This window comes from Artemia sp. Qi Xiang Cuo, chromosome 19 (assembly GCF_049724085.1).
Source record: "Artemia sp. Qi Xiang Cuo chromosome 19, ASM4972408v1, whole genome shotgun sequence".
Taxonomy (NCBI): Eukaryota; Metazoa; Arthropoda; class Branchiopoda; order Anostraca; family Artemiidae; genus Artemia; species Artemia sp. Qi Xiang Cuo.
In genome coordinates, this window is record NC_142812.1 from 17,602,667 (window position 1) to 17,621,220 (window position 18,554).

Here is an 18,554-nt window from a genome sequence, read left to right on the forward strand (position 1 = left end):
ATTGAGGCATTGCCCCCTCCCTCTCCCTTTTACATAATTTACTTACAACGAAGCTGTTAGAAGCGATGACATTGCCCCCTATCCCCCCCCCTTTACATAATGTCCTAAATATATTGTTAGACCTTAATTTGAAAATAACGAGATTTCACCGGTTCTCCAAAATAGCGCATTGTATCTGCGCTTAATAAATTGCAATTGCCTCAAAGTGTTTTAATTTTGACAGTGAAACAGTTCCTTTGACGTTCGTAAACACAAATGGAAAAGGGTGACAGCTAATTTTAACCTCGCATAGAGCATTATGCCAAAACATAGCGGCATTTTCTTTAAAAATTGACAGAAGTCAGTGGTTGCTTTTAGCTAGGATATAGAACACTTAAAATTGCATAAATTTAACGAAAAGATAATTATTTCTTTTTGCGAGAATTTTTGTTGTAAAAACAGTGAGGGAGGGGGTTAGGTTTAGGTAATAAAAAGAACGCCTTTTTATGTTTTCTATCGAGTATAAAGATTGTATAGTGATGTTTGTATTAGAGTGGGAGGGGGGAGGGGATTTACCTGAATATACGGGAGGGTGACCAAGGAAAATAATTTTATTTTGAAAATAAAAAATGAAAATGTACGTACATTGCAAATTGAAATTGGCATGGCTTCTAATTCATTAATATTTTCCATTGTTGTTTGAACTATGTCAAAACACTTTCTGATAATTTAATTACATTGAATGTCCGTTATATACGAAATCTCAAGGGCGAATTGTGATGTAACGGGGAAAACCATATGTAACAAGTCCTCTGATTGGCTGAGAAGGGGGATGTAACCGACTCGCTGATTGGCTGAGAAGGAAACACGTGATCTAACTGTTTTCCTTTTTCTGGAAACTCATAACATTCGTTGAGAGCAAAACAACAACAACATCAAATGCTGTTTTCTATTTCTGGAAACTCATAACATTCGCTGAGAGACTGCACTTGCCCAAAACAACAACATTGACCTTGACATTCGCTGAGAGCGTGCACTTACAACAACAACAACAACAACATCGACCTTGACATTCGCTGAGAGCGTGCACTTACAACATCAACAACAACATCGACACCTTTGGAAATTTAGGTCATTGACCCCATTAACCACGTGTTCTCCCTAGGGAGGCTATGCCCATATAAGGAGCCCTGTCACGACCTTTACCCCCCTTTCTACTGAGGTACTAGAGAAACTAAGTTCTAAGGTAAGGTTGATAAAAGGACTGTCTTAAATAATGGTTAATGAATTATTTATTTATTCTGTCAATTTAATTGTGCCCTCTTTAGCCAGTTTTATCTTTTCCAACTTTTTTTTAATGTTTTTGACCTGCTTTTGTTTTTTGACTCGAAATTCAAATTTAGCTTTTCGTGTCTTATGATGAAAATTGTTTGAAATAAATATCTTGTTTATTTTGTTGAAGAGGCTATAAGAAAAAAGCTGTTTCATTACATTGTCATTTTCAAGAAAAAATTTACATTTTTTAAAAGTTTGAGATAGAGATACGACAGACCAAAACTGGTTAGAATAAAACTGGAACAAACTACACTAAAGTTTTTAAAATCAGCTTGAAACAAGCTCGGGAAAAAATGATTGCATTTGCACTTTTTTGAAGGACGAAAACAAACATTCTTCTCAATTCCTTGAAATGCAAAATTATAAGTCACCCTACCCTCCTCCTCAACAAAATAGATATTTCCTGAAATTTCTAACTCAATCCCTTAGCTGCGGGCCAAAACAATGTGTAGCTACCAAACTACGTATAAAATTAATTATCTCTTAATTGAGCTTACTGAATATATGCAATATCTACAGTGAGAAAACTCACTTGCTCTCAGGCTTTAGTCATGCAAAAGGAAGAAAGCATATTCTTTTGTTATATTCGGAAACCATCTTATGGTAGTTGCAAAAGTACTCCAGAGAAATAGCAGCTTTATGGAAAATATAGCCTCTCGTGATTTGCTATGTGTTTGAACACTTACCAACAGTAAGAAAGTTTTGTGCGATGCTCCGTCATATTATAATCACTATTTTTATTTCAATTTAATTTTAGGTAGTTTTTCAATTTATTTCAATTCAATTTATTTAATTTGACAAAATATTTTGTTCAGTTTATTTGAATTTTATTTAGATATTTGATTTTAGGTATATATAGACTGGCTTTTGAGCAACCGAAACTTGGTATTCCAAAAGAATATTTAGCCACAAAAGTATTGCCAGCATTGTGGCCAATGACAGTTGAGCCAGGATTGAATTTAGTACAGTTGGAAGCTTTGATTCAACTCATTAAAGATATGGGTAGTAAAGTAGAAACGGCACAAAAATTGACTCTTAAATCATCCATGGATATTAGCTTGGAGCACAAGTAAGTTGTAGGTAATTGAACTGGGATAATGGTAACTATGGTAATTATGAGATATGGCAACTATAGTAACTGAAAGATAACTGGTATTTGGTTCAAATTTACTGTTGAAGGAATCCCTGAAAATGGTGCATCACCATTAGTCTGGACGTCAGTTTGGAGCACAATTCGATATCTACAGGTATCTACTATACTATAGGTATCTACTACAGGTATCTATAGTAGATAATTATAGATACCGAAATGAATTACAGAAGATATAGATACTGAAATATAGAGATAGAAATAGATACCGAAATACTGATACCGGTGAATATATCTACTATAGATAACTATAGTTACCGAAATAAATTACCGAAGATATAGATACCGAAATATAGAAATAGATACAAAAGTAATAGACACCGAAATACTGATACCGTTGAAGATACCTACTATATTACTATAGATACCAAAATGAACTACCAAAAATATAAATACTGAAATATAGAAATAGATACCGAAATACTGATACCGTTGAAGATATCTACTATAGATAACTATAGATACCGGATGGGTGCCCAACCGCCCTGAGTCTTGGGTAAGTGACCCAAAAATTTGAAAAATTTGTGAAAAATTGAAATTTGCTCAGAATGCGGGGCTGAGCTTAGGCAATGAACAGGTACTAGTTGGAAGATGAAGATGGCTTTAAACGATTTTTTTCCTGTTACTTCAAGCGAATTAATGTTCCTGTGTCAATTCTAAATTATTGGTCATCCTTCCTAAGACCATAGGCGGGCGTGCCTTATTTGCCTCTCATTCCAGGCAATCTAACGGTCCTATGTCAATTTTAAATTCTTGGCCAACCTGTCTGAGACTCTAGGCAGGCGTGCCTTTCCAAAAGTAACACACAAGTATTTGTTCGATAAGAGAGTCATACTTACTCCCGTCATTTACCCGTGTCATTTAAACATTTGCCTCTCAATTACTCGGACTATCTGTCTTGGCTTTTTCTACAATTAGCCATGTCTTGATGCCGTTCTTCAAAATACTTGGATTTTCAATTCAAACGCATTCCAAAAGCATAACAATTCACAATTCAAAAGCACCGCCGTTTTGGACCTTGACGGTCTAGTGCCATTATACTTATTTACTCAGTTACCACAAATATGCACAAAAGAATGATAAATTAGTTAGCCTCTGGTACAGTTGGAATTTGAATTATCTTAATAACTTCCAATATCACCCTGCAAATAGCACGAGTACGTAAAATAGAACGGTCTGTTAGGTTCTTTTAACCTTTAAAAGGGGACGTGTGTTTGATCTTAATCTGTGCAGTTGAGAACTTTAAACCTAAATTTCAATTCAAGCTTCGCGGTTTTGAATCCTACCTGCATAAATATATTTTTGTGTTCACACCGCTTAAAGCTTAAGATTTTTGATTCCATGACGCTAAATTGTACAGACGTGTACGTGCAATTTTTTTTTTGTGTGGGAGAGGGCTCATAACTTCGAAAAAAACTGCAGAAATAGGTGAAATGTATATTATAAAAAGAAAAATCACAACACGAATGTCAAGATTGTTTTGTTTTTTTTTTTGGGGGGGGGGGCTGGCAGGCTGCCCCAGCTGTAGACCCATAGTGGCGCGACCTAGGTACATTTTGTACCGATTTCAGTATCACTGACCTGTGCCCTCTCCCGAACGTTGGGCCCCCACTATGGGTCGTTTTATAAATGTTTTATAAATGGAATGTTTTATAAATGTGTCTGTTTCCAATGTAATTAGGTGATGTTAATTCACGGAAATGCAGGGGAGATGTATCTGTGAAATTCTAGGGGAAGGCGATTTTGCTGTTTAGGTCAATTCTTCCCATAAAAATTCTTTTAAAAGCTGTTTTTCAAAGAGAATATATACAAATAAGGGTATGCCTAGAATCTAGGCAAAATCTTGAGGAATGAATGGCCCTTGCCTTTCATCTAAACCGACTCATCGTCTCCCAACTCCTTGCCCTCTCCCCTCAAAGCTAAATGTTATGATATTCTTTTCTATTAATAATAATAATAATAATACTTTTATTTTCCCTCAGGATACACTATGAGGAATACATTCAATAAATATAAAATATAAAGACACAACTTACAATTATGAAGACCAGAACTACCGATTAATACAACCATCTACGTCAATCGGTTAACACCGGTTAGATTTTTTCAAAAAACGGGAATAAATTTCTATATTCAAGATAATTTCGAGAACTAACCCTGGGTCCTTGGGTACTTGTGCATTTTAATATCAGTTTAACCCATAGCGTTCTGTTTTTATGTTTCTCTCTTCTTTTCTCTTCTCTGCTATTGTTATATTATTTGGTTACGGGTTTAAGTGATTGTTGCTTGAAAAATAGGATTAATAAAGTGCCAATCAATAAAGAGTCATTAATAAAGAGTCAGAGAGTCATTAATAAAGAGTCCCTTTTTCTTCTTTTTTCAGTCAAGAGTCATTAATAAACAGTCCCTTTTTCTTTTTCTTTTTTTTATCTATTGCATTGTTAATAAGCAATTTAAGTCTTTAGTATTCTTTTATTATTGCCTTGTCAAAAAACTTTTTAATGGTTTCAGAAAAATCCTGGACGAAACTTTCAAGGCCCCCAACGGATTGGTTCAAAAGCCTGAAGTTATCAGTAAACCTCTTAGGAGCACCATGATCACCACTTCATTAGCCAAAGATCCATCTCCAATTATGGCTACAGCAGGTCAAACATTAGAGAACCCTACGCGGTATATAATTTATTTGCTATTATTTAACACTGTCTCTGTTTTCTATTTGTTTTTTGGTTTAAACATGGCCATTAAAGAAAATCAAAAGCCCGAGGCTATCAGTAAACCTCTTAGGAGCACCACGATCACCACTTCATTATCCAAACATCTGTCTCCAATTATGGCTACAGCAGGTCAAACATTAGAGAACCCATACGCGGTATATAATTTATTTGCTATTATTAACACTATCTCTGTTTTCTATTTGTTTTTTGGTTTAAACATGGCCGTTGATAAAGTTAAATTAAAATATTGGGACGTGTTCCGAAACGTAATTATCATTAATGGTCATTAAATATTTATTGTCATTAATTGATAACTTAATTAACTATTATATTGTTAGTTATTATTGGGGCGTGTTGCAAAACGTAATAATTATTAATTATCATTAATTATTTGTTACTATAAATTAATTAATAACTATCTTATTATTTATTGTTGGGGTGTGTTCCAATACTCAATTATTGTTAACGGTCATCAATTATTTATTACTATCTCATAATTACTTTATGTAATTATTTTCAATTACTGTATCATTGATTTATTATATAATATTATTAACTGTTATTAGGGTATGCTCCAAAACGCAATTAACGTTAATAACCATTAACTACTTATTACTGTTAATTAATTACCTAACTATTTATCATTAATTATTACAGTATTAGTTTTCTATATTATGTTAATAATTATTATATAAATTATCAATTATTATTAGGCTAGAATTGCAGATTATGACAAATTTAGCCTCTAAGATGCTAGTAAGACATAAAAGAGGCTAAAAGTCGTTTTCAATTTTGCAAATATAGTACTGTTGACTGCTTATATTTTGTGTTGTGTACTGCCATGGGACAACAATTATAACACTTTTGTATTAATAATAATAATTTTATTTCAACCCTTCATACAAATACAGTAAATGCTCGAAGGAGTTATCAAAACGAAAGAAAAAAAAATAACGAAAAAATCACACAACGCTACAAAACAAAATTAAACTGCAATAACTATGGAAAAGAGAAAACAAAGGGAATAAAAATCAGGATTTTAATGCACAAGACTAGCCAATTGAAAGTCGTGGATTGTTCTATTTCGATTTTTGAAACGGGTATACAACTCACCCATTTTCTTACTTATCTCAAAAATATAGTACCTCTGCGTATTGGTAACTGCGTTCTGAAGCACACCCATCATGCGCACACACCTTAAGACCAAGGAGAGTGTAATTGAAATCTGTTTATTTGAACTGGTTAGATATCTTTAAAAATTAGGACAATCAAGAATCCAAGTTTTGCAGTTCAAACGGGATAGACGAGGAGTTGTTCCAAATGGTCTGATAACTCAACACATATGCAAGCTTGTTCCTTTGCAAGGTTTTGGCTGAACTTTTGATCGATATGGCCGCCCTCGTTGGCCGATAGTTGGCCAATATCGAGATGGCCGCCCTCGTAGTAGTGCCGTTAGTTCTGTCCACTTACATAGTAAACTAATTGGGAATTAGCTTGGGGATCTTGCTGCTGAAAGCGATGTAAATTATTGCAACATTAAGGCTTTTCGTGATATGTTTTCTCACCTTCAAATCCGTCTTAAGATCCATTTTTCAAAATATATGGAGCCCATTCCCCGAGCTAAAGGATCCCTTTCCTAAGAGGAGCCCGCCAAGGCGTATTTCCTTCTCCCGTTCTATGTAACAGCTATGATGTTGATTTATGAAATTTTCTGAAGATTTCTGAAATTTTTTAAAATATGCAAGATGAATACCTAAATTTAATTAAACTTGGTCTTACATTTAACACTGGGAAGTGCCAGTCCCTTGTTTTCAACTGCCGTGAAAAAAACCCTCCCATCAATAACTCGTGGTCTCTCTTTGTTTCAGCCAGTTGGAAGAATCACCTATCTTGGACTCCCAATCGGTTCAACTCTCTCACAGGCGACCACTTCTGATAAGCCATATTTTTCGTAGAATTGCCACTGCATATGAATCCATAGTTACTGCAACATTGCGCTTCTACCAACACATTCTTGCATCTCTTTAATTCATCCCCCCCCCCCATTCTGTGTATTGCCCCCTTTTGGGAGATTTTTACCAAGTCTGATAAAAGAAAAATTCGTTCATGTTTCTTCACATTTGCTATATTAATCTGTTTTTCTTCCGGAAACGGCACTATAATCTTTTTTGAAATTTGGCATACTACCATTTTTCGGTATGAAAAGAACATCTAGAGGTTGCGACTTTAGGACAGTTTGTTTAAGCATAATTAATTTTGAAAAAACAGTTTTTCGTATGAATGACGTCAGAAATACCCAGACGTCCAATATCCTAATGGTTTTACTTTCTACATCGAATAAAATAAAATTAAAGTTGTTTTGGAAAAGAGATTAAGAAATTTTCTCTCTTTTCACCGATCGAAGCTCGGCTGCTGGAAATTAAATTTTTACTTAGAATAGCAAATATACTAACATAGCTCTTTGTTATTGATTTAAGGAGTGTATATTTAGGGATCTTATTCTTCTCATGTGTGTGAGTAAAATGTGTTGCCTTAAAGGCTACGTTCAATCTTTTGTTAGTTCTTGGTGTAATTTGATTTGTTGAACACATAAACTAAAAAATTATTTATAAAAATTGAATTTTTAAAATATATATTACACAATTTTAGATTATAAAATTGTATCTATAATTTTATATTTAGCTTATTTTAGATATTATTTAAATACATTATTGTATGATTTACATGCAAATGTTATATGATATTTGTATCGATTTAAATTTTATTTATATTTCATGTTTCATTTGTATTTATTTTCCTTTGTAATCTATAATTAAATATTATTTATTGAACGTATAAAATTTAAATGTTAAATAAAATTATATAATTTCAAATTGAAATTATTATAATGATTTTATTCATAACTTATGAAGTTTTAATACCAGGTTTGGCGTTATGCGTTTTTGTGACATATTATTAATATCACCTTTCGAACATGTATATTTTGCGACAAGCATGTAGCTATAACTTCCAACGAAAGGAACAGATGCTTGTATAAGCTGATTTCTATTCATTCGCCAATATAAAATTCTAGCATTCTGTAGACTATTTAGAGAAAGATCTAAATTTCCTCTAGAAAGTAAATTTGGCAAATATTCTTATTTTCTTATGTTTCTGACATCAACTTATTTTCTGTCTAAACAAAATGCATAACAAATTCCAAAATATAATTTAGTAAATGGATAAAGCTGAATCTCAGCCATCGAATGCTAACAAATTGTCATCTTATGTTGACAAGTTAAAACCTTAGGAAATAATAAGTCAGAATTAAGTTTGAATTAAAATCAATTAGTTGTGGCTATCAAGCCATGGCGACTTGTAGCAAAAGCCAAGACAGATAGTTCCAGTGAGTGAGAGGCAAATCTGGTATAAGCTCTTTTTAGGATTGTATAAAAATGATGTTATTTCACTTGTTGATAGATAAGTCTATCGTCCATACGTCGTTCCTAGGGCAGAACTAAGGTAGATAATCATAGAACTAAGGGATGAAAGATTGGATTGATTTTGGGTTGACGCGTGACGGACAATGTCCACTTGTATGCAAAGTCTGGGACTGAATTTGTTTGGACTCACAGGCGAACAAGTAAACCTAAGCCTAATAGGCTTGGCCACTTTTAGTCTAAAGGTGGAATACCGTGTTATCGGATTGACACTTGACCAACAAGTCCCCTGGACTCGCACCCGAACGGTGAAAACTATAGCTTTCCAAGCGTTTGGTTAAATGGCACGAGTAAACGGTAGGAGTAAGTATGACTCTTATCGGACAAATACTTGTGTGGTACCTTTTGGAAAAGGCACGCCCATCTAGAGTCTCAGGCAGGTTGACCAAGAATTTTAAACTGAAATAGGACTATTAGATTGCCTGGAAGGCTACTAAAAACTGAAACAAGAAGCATGAGCCTTAGCTTACCAAGGACAGTGACAATGAAATCCGAGTATTTGGTTGAAAACACGGAATAAAAACTTACTTATACATCTAAAAAGTAATCGGTAAAAATTGAAAATTTAATTTTACTGAAAAAAACTTCTATGTGCATTTATGCAGTTTTGTGTGTTAGCGGCTGCCGAATCCAAAAAAATAAATATGGGGGAAAAATCAACGAAAAATAAGCCAAAAACACAGCTTTGATTTGAAAATGTAGATGTCCCTGGGAATATCAAACAGATTAAGGCCATTAAACACCTTAAGAAGGTTTAGCTTTGATTTGAAGATGTAGATGTCCCTGGGAATAAAAATATTGTTAATGTTTAAATTTCTAAAGTGGTCATAATTAATCAGTTACTCTTTTTTGAATTGAATTAAATTCGATGCAGTTTCTCGACAGCTTCTCATTCCTTAAAATATAAATCTTCACAATATATTCAAATTACGCTCTCATTTTAATTTTCAAATTTATTTTGATTTAGTGTCTCTATGATTTATTAATTGTGTATTCTCACTTTCGCTTTTTACATTACCGTCTTTATTTTCATCTTTTTTAAATTTACTTGCTCTGTCTGATTGTTTGTTTGCTTTTCAATTTTTTTTTCTCTTCTCTGTTTTGTTTTTCGGCTCACACAAGCTATACTTTTGAGTCAAAGCTAAGTAAATGATTATGTCTTTTTTAAAATAAATAAATTGAATTGAATAAGTTGAATTGATTTACTATGAATTGGATATAATTTAAATTAAATTAACTTTTCTTCTTTCTTTTTTTTATTTTAAAAACACTGACGAAAATGTGATACTTCCGTAAAAACTTCATAATTTTGAAAGACCCTAACGAAAAACCTCAGAAAATTCCTGGTCGTCAGGTATCAAAAAACATGTGATGGGTCTATCGCAACAACAAATTATTTTCATGGTTTTGGTTCATTAAAGGCTCTGAAGAACTACAGTGTTGTTATTATTACACTACTAGTACTAATAATTCATAACAGTGCCAGCCGTATGAAACCAACACAACTTAAAGCCGTGTCAGTTTCTTGGGTCCTTGAAGAAGGTCTTATGACAGGTTAGTATAAGCTGTAACCCCTAGAGTTGCCATGTGCTACTTTATCTTCTACGTTGCCAACTAAGTCGAATCTCCGGTAAACAACACTCTTTTCGGACTTTTTGTAGAACTTCAATTATTCTTGACAATGGCTACTCTTTATTTCCAAAACGTTACCATGAATAGTTTTATATTATATTTCATTAGTGAACTCGAGACTCTTGAGATTATTATAATTGTCCATAACATAATATGTATAATATAATAATTCAGTATAGTAATATGTAATTCGATATTCAGTGAATTTTACTACTAAGCTGCACACAGGTTACAAGGTCAAATATTATACATCTTATTTCATGTTTTTCTTTCTCAGGTCCTCTATGGTTACGCCTGTACGTCATCCGACAGGGCCAACGCTTACCCATCCTCTTGCACCAGCCCCGATGAAGCTGCCTCCTTATACCCCAAAGGACCTTACTTCATCATTGATCAATTCCAATCTAAAGAATTTAAGTCTATCACATAAACCTACTACGGATCCAGTGATCTTTTCGAATTATTCATCGCATACTAGTGTTTTAGGGTCTCAGGCGACTAACTCTTTTATTCAACCAAGGCCTATATTTAATCAGGCGGGTTTGGAGGATATACCTTTGTTGGGAAGTGGTGTGGCGCAACCAAATTTTATGAAGTCAAATACTTCTGGTCGGTACATACCTTTGTCTCAAAATAGTAATAATTTAAACTCGTTGTCTCAAAAGGATATGGATGATCTGTTAAGTTAGGGGGAAATTTTGATGAGTGACATAAGGCTTAGGCAAGTGAAATAAGCATAGGTTGATATTCAGATGGGAGTTGTATCTGTGGAAACCGTCATTCATTTTTCATTATGTCAAAATGACTTTTTTTTTTGTTTTCATTTAATTTTCATTATTTTACCCATAATTGTCATTTAATCGCCCTTTTTTACTATTTGGATAATTTCTCCCTTTATAAGAATTCAATTCCATATGCCTGATTCAGATACAATTAAGTAAAAAAAAATGCTTATATAGGTGCCTATACCTAAATGGATTAGAGAAAAATTTCTGTAGAGATAATCTGTTTAGTCAGAGAAAAATCGGATGATTGTTATACAGCTTAGGCAAGTGAAATAATCATAGGTTCATATTCAGATTAGGTGTGTATGTAAGAGCTTTGGCTCTAATCCACCTATGCATGTCTATAATTGTCCTTCTTGTCATTTTGTCAAAATGTCATATTTTTAGTAGTCAATATTTTTCTCATTACTGTCATTGGATTTACTCTTTTTCTGCTATTTGGATGATTTCTCCTTTGGTGACAATTCAATTGTACATGATTGATTCAGATACAATCAAGTAAAAAAAATATACCTAATTTTGTGTCTGTGAATTAGGCCGACTTTCGACCTTTTTATTGTGTATATTTGTATCAAGATAAGATGCTCAGAGTTCAAAGTTCATTTATTCAAAAATAAATTATCGCAAAATACACAAAGGGGTACAATCCCTCCCCCCGATTACTACCACTTCTTACTACCCGATTACCCGATTACTACCACTTCTTAGGTTTTACTGCGATTATTTATGACTCAACTGCGACTATTTACGACTAACTTTTTATAACTGCTCCTGTTTGGACCCCTTGCGACTTTGAATATTTGAAACTACTGTAAATCGCTACATAAAAGTGTTGCAAAAAAGCACACTATCGTAGCTATTTTTATTCTTCAAAAACTCAACAAATATTTCTTTTGTTCAAGGCCTTATATAGGGAGGGTACCGCGTTTGAATCACCAAGTGAATCACGCGTTTGTTTTGCAAAAAAAAAAGAAAAAAGGAAGAATAAAATAAATAAAAATAACGTCATAAAGATTTGTATTAGGAATTTAGGGAGGGGGGGGGGCTTGCACTAAGTTTAACAAGAACAAATTTTGAGTCTAAATCTAAAACATGGCTGGTAAATCAAGTCAAGTTTGATTATTCGTAAGCTGAAACTGCCTTGTTACTTTTTTTTCACATTTATTTTTTTCAGGTGTTTTTTGAACTTTTTAAAGAAGAATTCAGATATAATTATCGGGATTAAAAGAAAATTCTGTTTATGATCAGAATTATTGCAGGTATTAAATTTTATATTTACGAAGATAGAAGGTATTGATAAATCCTGCTGTTATCTTTTATGAGAGATAAAAATTTGTCAAAAGTTTTCTTTTGCGATCGGGATCAAATTAAAAGCTTACTTACTTACTATATATAGAGACCCATACCTCTTATTATGTTATTAACCAATAGTGAGAAAATAAGTAGAGAGGCTATTCGTTTCAGCAGAAAGTCGCCTCAGGCCAACACAGCAGCGGAGCACAGTGATGTCAGTGTTATGGTTATATTTACTTCGACCATCGTCATTTCCTGAGAGCCTTGCGATAGAAAGGCTTAAGTCACTGTCCCATCATCCCTAATAGGAGTCATCCGTATTAAATGAAAGATTTTTTTATATTTTATTTAGAATTTAGTTCCGTCTTGGCGCAGAACAATATTCTCGTCGAAAAACACAAATTTTTAATAATGTCTCTTGGCTCTCATTGCTGTTTTTCCATGTTTACAATGTGATACAAAACTAGCTTATAAAAGTTAAAATTGGTGCTGTATCAAAATGAATATCACAGCCCACCTCTAGTATTTGGTGTTTGTTTTTGAGAATTGATATATCCTTAAATGTAGATTTGTCACAATTCAGTTTTTTTACGTCAAAATAAGATCCTTCATTTTTCTTCCTTGCAATTTATTTTGTGCTATTTAGTTTGAACTTTGTTTCATAAGGCTAGTCATTGATTATTCTTTAAATGTATACATTCCTTTTCTAAATTGTTCAGTGATTACTTTTCTTCCTTGTGTTTGTGTTGAATTTAATAGTAAGCTTAGACACACTGGTACAGTCGAATTGCCACCGATAGTTCGATTTTGAACAGGGTCGGATCGCGACACGATACCTGAATTTCACCTCGTCTCATGACGTAAATGTCCATTTAGATGTACATTTGATTTGCTTCTATTTCAGACTGGAGTTGATGAATCCGTTATGCCAGCGGGCTAGAATTTGCTTAAAGTAATTACAAGCTCCCTGTTCGAAGAGTGTGCTATAAAATGTGCAATGACTATAGCCTGAAGACTGAGGGACTGTTATGGATGATTTTCATGATCAATAGGGTTGTTAATTTGCCTTCTCACGCCTCATTTAATTTTGAAAGTATCTTTTTTGATATTTTCATTCAAAATGGCTTTTAGTATTTTCATTTAAAAAAAATAAAACAAATTGACCCCCCTTTTATTTTGGAAAAATACGTTTTACCCCCCCCCCCCCCCCCCCCTACATTTCGTGAATTGACGCTACAATCCGAAAACACACTTTTCTTTAACCGACCAGTTTCAATTGTTTCCCTTTCTGTGGAATACTTTGGAAAAAGCAGCGGTTTTAGGTTTTTCGGCTCATCAACTTAATTGAAATTACAATCTCGGTTTCTGTTTACATAAGAATTGACATTTTGTCATTTGGAGAAAAATGTATAATCGAGATTGGCTTTAATACACTCGGATGTTTTATAACAGCCCCGTCTTTTCATATATTTTTAAGTTTTATTTCAGAGTCTGAAAACGGGATAATAAAACCGTTAGGTAATTTTTTTCCTACTTAAAAAGAAAATACTTGAAATTAATTGAAACAAAAAAAAATACTAGAATGATCTTAAACCACATTTCTATAACCGACCAGTTTCCATTGTAAAAAAAAACAACTTAAAATACTTGAATAAAATCAAATACTTGAAACAAAAATAAAGTACATAAAAAGAAATGAAGAAATGTTTTTTATTTTTCACAGAAGAACAATTTTGTTATTTATCAGACTTTTATTTGTGTGTCTGAATTTACTATGTCTATTTGATATATTGTTTAAAATGATTTTATATTTATCTTTCAGAGTTTGTGGAGTTTTGTTTGTATAATAAAATCGAGTAAATTTTCATTGTTTATTTGTACAGTTAATTAGTTTTTCTAATCTTAAATTCTTGATGACAGTTGTGTTTTAGACGTCTCAGATTTCCTGAAAATAGAATATATCTTCTTCTTTTTTCGATTGTTGTGGAGACGATTCATATTGTATAATATCATCTCTGGAATTAAATTCCTGCGCCTGTATTGGGCTGCTGCAGCTGAGTTTGAACTCCGGGTCACGTATTACCAGGCAGAGATCAATCCCACTGCGCCACTACAAGACAAAACTAGAATATGAAGCTGGGAGGGTTGAGATTGAGACTAGAATATGAGGTTGAGATTGGGCTTTCGATTTCCAGTACTTAAGGCGATATATTGAAACGCCATTGGCTTTTTTTAGCATAGCCTAAAAATTGGACAAGCACTGCATATTAAATGAATTAATAAACATTTTTATTAAATATTAAAATGTTTTGTACTTCGATTATGGTACCAGAATTCATTTATTCAGTGGAGGCAGGGTTCCCAGGCCTTCGGTAAAGCCCCGGTTAGAGCTGGGGTCCGTCAGGGTGGTGTGCTTTCACCTCATATTTTTAAAGCTTATTTACTGAATGTTCTTAATAAGATACTGTTTTCTTGCTCTTCAGGGTTTTCAAATGGCTCCTTTATTGGATATGCGGATGATCTTTTGCTTGTTAGCACTAACGCCGCTATACGTGAAAAGACAAAGCAGCCGCTCGTGATCGATGGAATTGTGACTAAGCGATGGCAATATTGGGGTCACATGGTGCGGATGGGCGAGGGCCGCCTACCCCACGATGTATGGTTTTGGGTTCCTTCTGGTAACAAAAATAACTGAACTATTAACACCCAAACGTGCCAGAGAAAACCATGCCTGAGAGTGACAAACAGGATCGAAAGCTTTAGATAGGTCTAACGCACAAAAATGAACTTTCGTTTTTAAACGATTTGCTTCTTGTAACACTGTTGCAAGTGTATGGTGGGCATGCTGGCATCCTATACGTGACTTAAAACCGAACTGATTTGCACCATAATCTACCTTATCTTGAATAAATGGGAGCAATACATATACAAATAGTTTACTTAAATTACAGGCTACAGTGATAGGGTGGTAGGATCCACAATTAAGCAGATCCTTCCCTCGCTTCAGAACAGAGGTAACGGTACCACACAGGAAAGAGTCAGGCACTAGTGAGCTACTAACACACATCTGAAAAAGTAGTTGCAGATGCCCAATCAACGCGGGATCATCAATTCTTATATGTTCAACACAAATTCCATCCAAATCAACCGACTTATTCCATTCGAGTCTTTTAATACTTTTCACAACAGACTCAGCACTAATAGGGATAATATCTTTCTGGTGCAGCCTGCGCAGAATAACTGAATCAAGCAGTCTAGAAAACCCGGAATGGACTGCATAATTTACTGTACTGAAAATTGTCGACTAATGACTAACCCATGAATCACCAGGAATTAAACTGGACAGAGCAGTCAGGTTTAGCTTACTAGAATCACCACTTCACTCCATTGCCGAGGACTTTTCGGAAATTCCTTACCCATATATCGGACACTTCGCAAGTAAGATTTGAAAACAAACTTAGTTGATCTTTTAATATTAAATACATGACCCTAAGTGGGGCGGCCACGCGCAATCCATATCCGAAGCCACATTTTTGCCCGATTTTTAACTGAGGGTCCTCTTTCCATAAAGAACTTCTAGTTTTCGAACGAATACGCGAAACAGGGACGGCAATGGCTTCGGCTTGCTTGAGGCAGGCAACAATCTCAGAATAGTAAGAATTGAGTTGTGATCAAGCATTAGGCGAGAAGACACTGGTACAAAGTAAATAGTAGGGAACTGTCGCACCTGAGAGCCGAGTTGCCAAAGTACAGATATAATGTCCAGTTAGCTTTATTCCATTCATGCTTATTATGCTATTTCGTTCCCCCTACAGAAGATTCACACTGATTCGGGCCAGAAGAATTCAAAACAGAGACGGTAAAAGATAGGGGGAGGTGATCAAAATCTCTTTCTTCATCATGAACCTCGACACTCAAGCATATCACACCAGTCGAGCAAACACAGTGGTGTATATCCATCTACTCAGTGGTATCTGATATCCATCTTGTAAAAACTGAAGTACAAGATCAGACCGAGTTGACTCTCTATTTATGTTACAATTTAGGTCTCCCAATATGATCCACTTATAGCTATGACTTTCAATATTTCGAATGAAATTCTTCAGAGATGACACAACTTTTGTAAATTTAGTAATTGACAAAACTGTTGGATTTTTCAGGAGGTAGGTAAGTATTGATAATCACTAGGTGTGCAATTCGAAGGGCAATAAAATTATCGCAAGAGTGCATGCACTGTGGATAAAAGCACGAAAGTCTATTACTCACAAGACATGCCGTCTGGCATTGGTTGTATAAACTACATGTTTGTTACTTCTGTTCAGTGAACTGAAACTTACAGCCGGCAAGAGATGTTCATGTAGCAACACGATGTCAAAATCGTTCATTTTATAATTTATTGAATAATCTTTGTCTTTGATGCCATTTATGTTGAAAGAACGCATAGAAGACGTTACTGTTCCAGTCATTTCTTGTTCGAGGCACGCTTAGCTATGGCATTGCGGATTATGCAGCACTTTAGACTGAATGCAACATGGCCTTCACCACATAGCGCACACTTCGGTTCAGCCAAGCATGGTGCATCTTTCGTCGATAAATGCATACCGCTGCAGCGGGAACAGCGAGGAGGGCTGTTGCAATTGGCCTTCAAATGCCCAGGAGACTGGCAATTATAACAGCAACAGGGAGGACGGAGGCACTCAAATACTCGGAAAATTTCATTTTCTACTTTAAGTCCGAGACGAAGTGCATTTGAAAGTCTAGCAGCCTCGGAGAAGAATACCTTAACAGTCAAGGACTGTCCGATGCGCTTAGCGTCAACGACTCCTTCACGCCCCATGAACAAACTGACATCAAAATCTAACGGTATGCCTTTAACTAACCCAACGATTTTTCGCACTTGAAGTTTTGCATCGCACTTCAGAACATTAGGTTTCGCATCACAAAAGTCCTTTGCAGCAACTGGGTCAATATGCACTAAAAATTTATTACCCGACGGCTTAATAGAATGAATGGCTTGGTGTTCCTTGATTTGGTCAATGGCATCGCGGCGTTTCACAGGATTGTTAAGCTCGGGAGAAATTACAGAGATCACTACAGTAGTAATGGATGTGTTTACATTTGGCTTAAACGAGACACTGGGAAAAGAGAGAAAATTCAGATCATAAGATGTCACTTTTTCGTTTATCTGTTTAAGGGTTCGGTCTAGGGAGCTAATCTTACTGGCCAACCTTGAATAAGCTACTGCCTACTGCGGGGATAACCGGCACTTTAGTAGGTGAGACAATGACAAAAATAGGCAACAGGGAATTATCAGAGTCACATTGACGCAGCAAGTCCAAAATATCTTTCATATTTCTATGCGAAGCTAGGTCACTCTGCCGCTTTGGAACAGCTTCATTCGGAACTGCTATTCCCCAAAACTCCGCTTTGGCATCTTTACTGTCTTTATCATCAAAAAATTCCAGTGCGTGATTAATTATCGTCACTTCATCAATTCCTTCCCGAAAATTTGATTGGAGAAAATTCAGAACAGGCGAATATGCGTATTCCACTAACATCTTTCTCACGTCACAGCAATAATAACGGCAATGTCAATTCAAGGTCAAAACCAGTCCGTAGATATAGCCAGGTCAAAATCCAAACAGTCAGTCCTTATACGCAAGACGAAAATATAAACTCTCTCCGGGAAAACAACTTCAGTAAAATTATGTTGTTTCATTCAATCAACTGGGTCACTGAATTAATTGAGAGGATTGTACTTCACCAAGCCAATTGTTGTTACGAAATGATATCCAATTTTAGATGTTTTCACATTCAGATCTAAACAACGACTGATCTCCCATGTTTTTACTTATAAAATAGTAAGTTGAGTTTAGGCCTCACAATTTTTACCCTGCCTTTATTGGCTAAAAAAAACTTTCTTTGTAAAAAAAATCATTTGTCAATAACTGTCAAAATAACTAAAAGGCGCGTTGGCTTTTTGTCTCTTTTTTATATATGTATTTTAGTAAAATACCTTTAGAATTAGTGCTGGTGGACTGTTCCTTTTTAAACCTCGTATATTTTCCACTCTAAGTTTCAAAATTGTAAAATACGCCCTTTTGTTTTTCAGTGATCTTAAGTTCTTTTCTATTGTGATCACATCTAAGTCTTTTTGCAACTCTCAGGAAAGAAAAAACTTTAAAAC

At 34.6% G+C, this 18,554-nt stretch overlaps 1 protein-coding gene across 4 annotated transcripts in view; it reads left to right on the forward strand.

Annotated features, from left to right (window-relative positions):
- The window catches only part of LOC148940562 (SCY1-like protein 2), a 143,056-nt gene extending 128,838 nt beyond the window's left edge, over positions 1-14,218 (forward strand). For all 4 annotated transcript variants that reach the window (XM_089104959.1, XM_089104958.1, XM_089104960.1 and 1 more), the window contains 3 exons: positions 2,164-2,383; positions 4,976-5,134; positions 10,567-14,218. In XM_089104959.1, the coding sequence (XP_088961085.1) occupies positions 2,164-2,383; positions 4,976-5,134; positions 10,567-10,978 (791 nt within the window). In that variant the 3' untranslated portion in view covers positions 10,979-14,218. The remainder of the gene's footprint in view (positions 1-2,163; positions 2,384-4,975; positions 5,135-10,566) is intronic.
- Positions 14,219-18,554: the final 4,336 nt, after the last annotated feature.